At 51.8% G+C, this 1,814-nt stretch overlaps 1 protein-coding gene across 1 annotated transcript; it reads right to left on the minus strand.

Moving 5' to 3' along the window:
* Positions 1-705: 705 nt before the first annotated feature.
* Positions 706-1,573, minus strand: J4E92_005654 (uncharacterized protein; the record flags this gene model as incomplete). Its single annotated transcript, XM_051497033.1, has 2 exons — positions 706-768; positions 818-1,573. 2 exons carry the CDS (start codon positions 1,571-1,573, stop codon positions 706-708), a joined length of 819 nt encoding a protein of 272 aa, XP_051352693.1.
* Between the last annotated feature and the right edge of the window lie 241 nt (positions 1,574-1,814).

The raw sequence follows: 1,814 nt of genomic DNA on the forward strand, positions 1-1,814 counted from the left end.
CAGGGTCCCGGCCCACATGAGTGGACGGCACCGCAAGTCAGCCTTGTTAAGGCCGTAAGGCCTCCCACTAGCAGGCCGGAGTCGCAGACCATTAACCCCCGACCATGTCGACATCTGGCGTGACAACCTGTGGTAGACTCGATCGCGCCAGCCATGTTGTCGAGAATGGGGGTTGGCTTTATGTATGACGTCGTGTTTAGAGAGACAATCGAAAAATTGAAGAGTTGCAAAGAATCGTATGAGCCAAATGTTGAAATCATTGTCGCTATTGACCGACACTCATTCCAAGCTAGTGTAGGCAACAGCGGCGCCATCTGCATCTATGCACACCAATTCCCAACAAGCGTTCCAACCGTACTGTATCCTCCTTGGATGAGCCAATTGACTCTGCTCAAACTTCTCTAGTTTTGAGAAACGCCATAGCAATGCGACGACGCAGGAAATGCTGCAGTGATAGATGAATAGGAACGGGAACGCAAATGCAAATGCAAAATAAGGGTATCATGAACGAAAGTGAAGGGTTTGTGGTCTTAACGGTCTGTGACCTTTTCTTGGCGAGTAAATCTCCTGTCTTTCGCCGTAGACGCTCCTAGCGAAGGTTTAAGGCGATGACTCGAACCGAAGTAAGAGGTATGGACGACGTAGGCGATGAAACAATGGTTTTGTGGGACGTGACAGTCGGTAGTCGTATCAGAAGCGCAACAACTAGGAGGACGTTGTCGAAGATTTCCTGGACGCTTTAAGATGAATCCGCTTGACATGATCTCTCTGCAAATTGTCAGTAATACTCTGCGCATGTGAAGCATGTCAAATTTACCATATTGTCCACGCGACTGAAGACCCTGTCGCATCCGTCCCAGTCACACAACACGCCCGGGTTGTGCTTGGCCTCATGTCTCGCAAGATCCTTTTTACTCGAAAAGCCTCCTCCTGTAGACTGTGGGCAGTCGCCATGGCGGCAGAAGAAGGACTTTGTATGCCTCTTATAGTGCTTCCTGAGATCGCAGCCGCGGGTGAAAACTGCTCTTGAAGTGCATCCTGGGAAAGCACAGCTCCATGTACCATTCTTGTTCGGGATACCATAGGATCGAAGATCCGGCGAGGAAGGAGAGAGCGACCGTGACAGTGCGGGTGGTGATCTTTCAGAGGGGACGTTGGACGGCATGCCATGACCTACGGACGACGATGTGGAGTGCGATCTTGACGGTCGAGACGCACCGAAAGATTGTGAGAGCAACGTCGAGTCATGCGCAAGCATCGGGGGAGATGCCATCTCGGAGAAAGATGGGTAGGAATACGACGTTACTTGAGGTAGCGGTATTGATGATGGTTGTGTCGACCAGAGTGCGTGAGGTGGGTATGGGGACTCCATGACCGGTCTGTAATCTTGAGGTGGAGTGTACATTCCTGCGTGTGCGGACATGGTCGTTTGGGGTCGATGAGCCATGTGGTGTAGTGGTGGTGAGTACATGATGCTGGGGGGTGATTGACATGTGCTAGAGGGGTAGAGGTGACCCATGCCGTCAACCGGCGCCATGAGTGCTAGTTCTGCTTCGGACGAAAAGAAAGTCATCGTGGGTGACGCCAGGTGTCGTGTTGTTCTGGAGTGGTTCGCAGGATGGTGGTGATATAACAGGAAGGGGTATCTGGTGGTCGTCAAGTGGCCGCAAGTCGAAGCCAACACGGGTTGTATATCATGCAGAGAGAAGGCCAGTGCGTCTTAAGCGGGAAGTGCAACAGATGGGTGAGAATGACCAGTCTTAAGGCACAGACCCAAACTCTAGGGATTAGGGTATGGTAAGGCTGCTAGTCCG

Source organism: Alternaria infectoria, assembly GCF_024043175.1.
Source record: "Alternaria infectoria strain BMP 0036 chromosome Unknown scaffold_8, whole genome shotgun sequence".
In the NCBI taxonomy this organism is placed as follows: domain Eukaryota; kingdom Fungi; phylum Ascomycota; class Dothideomycetes; order Pleosporales; family Pleosporaceae; genus Alternaria; species Alternaria infectoria.